Source organism: Manihot esculenta, chromosome 17 (assembly GCF_001659605.2).
Source record: "Manihot esculenta cultivar AM560-2 chromosome 17, M.esculenta_v8, whole genome shotgun sequence".
Lineage (NCBI taxonomy): Eukaryota > Viridiplantae > Streptophyta > Magnoliopsida > Malpighiales > Euphorbiaceae > Manihot > Manihot esculenta.
Window position 1 is genome coordinate 34,514,848 of NC_035177.2, and position 5,561 is coordinate 34,520,408.

The 5,561-nt window shown below is 33.6% G+C and overlaps 1 protein-coding gene across 1 annotated transcript; it reads right to left on the reverse strand.

Moving 5' to 3' along the window:
- Positions 1 to 3,945: 3,945 nt before the first annotated feature.
- On the reverse strand, positions 3,946 to 4,845 carry LOC110607426 (metalloendoproteinase 2-MMP). Its single transcript, XM_021746526.1, has one exon. The coding sequence runs from the start codon at positions 4,843 to 4,845 to the stop codon at positions 3,946 to 3,948; it is 900 nt and encodes a 299-aa protein (XP_021602218.1).
- Positions 4,846 to 5,561: the final 716 nt, after the last annotated feature.

A 5,561-nucleotide genomic window follows, 5' to 3' on the forward strand; every position in this document is an offset into this window, starting at 1 on the left:
CCCATTCTCGAGCTCAGGTGTGTTCATGTCCTCCTGTGGTCATTTTTATGTTTTCTCTTCATCTCCTTCATATTTTTATGAGTTCCATGGTTGTTTTGAAGAGTTTTCAAGCTTAGATCAAGTTTTGGGAGCTTGGAGACCCAAGGAGTAATTTTCTCCCATCTCCAAGTTGGAGCTCGCACAAACCCTCAATCTTCAAGAGGTAAGTGTGGATCTTTGCTTTCCTTTACGTTTCATGAAGTTTTAAGTGAGTTTTAAGAGGTTTTAATGGTTGAGTATGGGTAGATATGCATGTTAGGGTTTATGTGGGTTTTATGCCCAATGTATGTTTATATGATGTTATGATGAAGATTTGAGCTAGTTTATGCATGTGGGAGAGAGTATGCATGATTGGGAAAGAGTATGTGAGGTTTGGTTTGTTTTGATGGTTTTGGCCTATGTGGGTCATAAACTATCTATATATGCTTTAAATGTTGTTTTTGGGAGTTTAAGCTTTGTTTGAGCTCCTTTGTGCATGGTTAAAGATGTATGCATGTGTTTGAGAAGTTGGGTGCTTGTTTTGGGGTGTATGGAAGGTTTGGGAGGCTTAAAATGCATAAAGGCTGAGTTCTGGATGAACTCAGGTTCGGCCGCCGAAGGTGGTTTCGGCCGCCGAACATGCCTGAGGATGCAGGGATTGGCCGCCTAACCTTGTCCCCGAAAGTTGAGTTTTGGCTGAAAGCAGACTTTCGGCCGCCGAAGGTAATGTTCGGCCGCCGAAAGTGCCTGACTTTCGTCTCTGGAGAGAGGGTTCGGCCGCCGAAGGTGCCGCCGAACCTGCCTGACTTTCGTCTCTGTCTGGGACTTTCGGCCGCCGAAAGTGCCCTGTCCAGCCTTTTCTTGGGTGTTTTCTATGCATGTTTCTATGATGTTTTAGGGGGCTTTTGGGGAGTTGTTTATGAGTTTTTTAGAGTATGTTTGGCACCTCACTGGAGTCCACCTGTGTAGGATCGGACCCGAGGATCCGAGGTGTTTAGCAGTGTCAGCCGTTTCAGAGTCGGCCCAGAGCTAGTCAAAGGTGAGTGGAACTAAACCTTATGTTTTAAAATAAATCAAATGTTAAGCATGTTCATGCATCATAAAATGCCATGATATGTAATAGGTTGTATTGCACTAGTATTCACGAATATGATGCATAGCATAATATATGTTGTTGTTGTGGATGAATCTTGAATGATCCTTTAGCCCTCAGTACGATGTGAAATGATATGATATGCCATGGTATGATATGAGATAGAAAGACCAGGTCGCCCCTGGTACTATGTTATGAAAGCGAACACTAGGTGAGGCCTAATCGCCCCTGGTGTAGTTGGACATGTTATGATATGATTTAAGTAAGCGAATACTAGGTGTGGCCTCATCGCCCCTGGTATAGTTGGACGTATTATGATACGTAGAGGGCTAGGGGTGACAAATTCATCCTTGATGTGATATGTTTGTGTTGTGATGCACTCCATGATAGCATATGTTAAAATGAACTGTTTTCTTTATGGTTTCTGCTCACTGGGCTTTATAGCTCACCCCTCTCCCCTAACCCCAGGTATGCAGGGCCAGAGATAGTTCAGGAAGTCGTCAAGCTATGGCTATGGTTATGTTGAGTAATAGTTTAGTAGTGGACATGATGCTTTGTAAAGATAGGTATTGATGTAATGTAAGGTTTATGTAATGACGTAAAAGAGTTGTTTTACATAATGATATTATGTCATATGTGCAGAGTTATAGTATTGTGCTTGGCCCGAGTTGGATAATCCCTTTGTACATGAGTTTTATTTTATGTTGTTACATGTGATGGACCGAGTTTGACATAGGGTATGCTGACCCTAGGGGTTCTATGAGTTCAGTCATAGTGCATACACAGGTCAAACTGGTTAAAGGTAAAGTTTTAAATGTTTTATGGATATGTTTGATCATGTTTGGGATTATACCAGCTGTACAGGATGCATAGTAGGCTTGCTACGGGTCCCGGCGGCCTTATGCCGATCTGGATCCTAGCACCGGTAGCGGTCCGATTTTCGGGTCGTTACAACGTGTGTCCAAAGGCAATCCACAATATCTTGACTAACAAGATAAACACGAGTGGATTAGAGGGAAGTGGATGGAGTAGATAATGCATTAAGAATCTTTTAAGTGCATGGAACATGAGATAAAAATCGTCCCTTGAAAACATGGCCACCACTTGAAGTCTCAATTGCTGTTTTCTGTTATTTCATTGTTTACCTTTATTTATGGGTCATGCTCATTTCTTAAAGTCATGGATTGAGAATTAACGTTGGTTTCTTGTTTGTATTTAAACTCTCCATTGTTGTAAAGGAGGGCAAGCTTATTTCTATTTAAATAATAGCTTATTCTCACTCTAAGTTGAATCATATTACAACCTAAATTCTTATAACTCTAACTAGGACCTATCATAATAATAGTATAATAACGATTGTATCACATAAATAATGCTATATGATTTAATAATCGAATTAGGGGCGAGTATTCGATCGGTTCGATTAAAAATCAAATCGAATTGAACAAATAAAAAATTTAAGTATTTGTGAAATCAAACTGAATCAAATTAAGAAAATATCAATATAAATTGAATCGATTTGATTTAATTCGATTCAGATTGATTTGGTCGATTGGATTTTTAACATACCTTTTATTTTTTACATCTTATTTTTAGTATTTTAAGGTCAGAAATATACTAATCTTAGTTAGAGTTTGATCTTCCTATATTACTAAAATAATATAGTATTGCTAATTAATTGATTTATTCTGGTTTGTAGATTTTTTTTTTATCAAATCTAAACTAAATTGAAATGATTAAATTTTTTAAAAATTAAAATCGAAAAAACTAAATTGAATTTTTGAATTGATTCGGTATATTATTTTGGTTTTAATTGAATATTGTTTACCCCAACTCATTATGCCTTACACTTCCATTTTCTTTTTACCATAAGAGACATTTGAGTTATCTCTTTTATAAAGTCTTTATTATTAAAAATGTGTAAATCGAGAGAGATAAATTAATTTATTCATGTCTATATTGAATCAATATGACCCAAGTTAATTCTGAAAGAGGTAAGCTTTCTAAATCTATGAGATTATTATTATTCAAAATCTAATGTTACGGTATTAAATGAAATTTATATTTATAATTTATATTATATTAATATTTATGATAATTTAAATATTATTAAAAAATAGTTTACATGTGATAAGATCCTAGATTTTGAATAAATTAATTTCTTTATTAATTTATACTATATTTGTAACTCATAATCCTAATGGATACTCTATATTAATTAGAGAGGAATAAGTATTCTTTAATAACTAAAAGTCTCAATAGCGAATATAGTACTCTTATTTTTGTTTACTTCCTCAATTGAATAAGATTCCTAATTAGATTAGAACCGAAAGATTTAATACTATAAACAGGAGTATGATAGAGAAATTATTTGGTTTGAACAAATTTTGTCCATGTAATTGAAGACACCATAAGGTCTCTTATGGTGTATAACAAAATTATAATAAATATATTGAGTTATCTCTGTATGATAATGAGAAGAATTAATATATTTAGTCAAAACAATTTACAGTAAGAGGTAATTTGAGATTATAATTAATTATTTTATTGAAAATAATGGAGATAAATGTCAATGACCTTATATTAAGAGATCTACGTCAAATTGCAGTACAAATTTTAAAAATTTATCCTTTAAGAACTTAAAAAAAAAAAGTGTTTGGCCGAAGGGAATTGCCTCGATTCGTTGAAAATCATGATGCATAGAACAACGTTCTTCAATCATAATATACAAATTATGCCACAAATATCCTGCAATCACTTGAATTTTTAGCAAAATATTTTATTGCCAATTATTTATTTCTTGCAACTCGTCGTACATGTTTGTGTGAGAGTAATTAGGGTTTAGGGTATAGAGTTTGTATGCCTTGAACATCATCTGGACTAAGAACTCTTTTAATAACCCCATATTGAATTGTAGGATACATAACAGCCTTGGGATCCTGGCTATGTGCAAGACCCAAAAGGTGACCAATTTCATGAACAGCAACAGATTCCACGTCCACTTGGTTACTAGCAGGATTAGTACTCCAATTTTCAGTAGCATCATAATGCGTCCTTCCATCACTTGGATAGAAAGAATGAGCCAAAACATTACCAGGTCCATCAAAAGGTGAGCCATCTCCGTGATCACCAGTGTAAAAGCCAATATGAAGATCTTGTATTTCACCAGCAGCTGCTTCGTGGAAACGGAACGGGGATCCAATCTGCCAATTTACAAAAGCTTGTGCAAATGCAGCCCTCACATCTTTAGAATTGGGTACATTGGGGAGGAACACATAAGTGAGATTGAACTTGTTCCATTTTGGCATACCTGCTGGAAATGCATAAAGAGGACCAATGATAGAGTCTCTAGACTGGTTTAAGGATGTAAAATCGGTGATATCAGGTACTCCACATCGCGGAATCATCATCTTTTGTATAGTTTCAGAGCCGAGACTTCCAGTAATATTGAGACGGAAAAATTTTTGATATTTCTTAAGAGCAAACTTTAATTGATCGTCAAAATAATTATTTAGATGACGGGTATCATAAGAGTTTGGATAATATCCAAATCTAATGAGAAATTTTTTCACTTCATCAAGGCCAACGACAGTTTGGCCCTTGTGGACTTCCTTTAGATTTTGAAGGAATTTGAAAGCTTGCTCCTGAGGTTTGAAGGTCTGAGATTGAGATATGGAGGATGGGATTGAAAAAAGGAGGAAGACTATCATAAAATAAGAAATTTTCCAAGACATTTTGAGATGTTTTACTTGGATGATTTAAGTTGATATTGCGCATCTATATATATATATAACATGATAAAGAGAATCACACTTGTATAAAATTCATGTGATTTAATGAATTTAAATACCACCTTATCCTATAAATTTTATCAATTTTTTTTTTTGGTAAAAAAATTATTTTAATGCATGGCATGATAAATCTTTATTTTAAATATGGAATGTTTGTAAAATTTTAAATATGGAATGTTTGTAAAATTTTAAATATGGAATGTTAGTGTAGCATACTTTATTTGCTATTATCTATAATCGATATATAATTAATTTTTTTTTCTATAATATTTCTAGAAAGTTAGATTATATTTATTTTTTAGTATTAAAACTTTATCTTTTCTGTTAATTTAGCAAAATTTTAGAAATTAACTACGCGAAAAATATATAATTATAAATAAAAAATTCCATGAGATGAGCTATAAAATTTTATTAAATCATAACATGTTGTGTATCTTAAGCTTTTATAATCTAGGTTAAACAAACTTGACCTGCCAACTGACATTTACCATCCCTAAAAATTGACGAGAGTATTGATAATTTTCTACTATAAACACAACTCCTGTTTATGTTATTTTATTCTTTTTAGAAATTATTAATTTTTATTTTCTTTTTATACAAGGGAGAAGACTAAAAATCAAAACCAACACTAAGCAAATCCACTCGAGGCTAAGATGTAC

Excerpts from the sequence above, each read along its gene's own strand:
- LOC110607426 (XM_021746526.1), bottom strand. The coding sequence starts at position 4,845 with ATGTCTTGGAAAATTTCTTATTTTATGATAGTCTTCCTCCTTTTTTCA.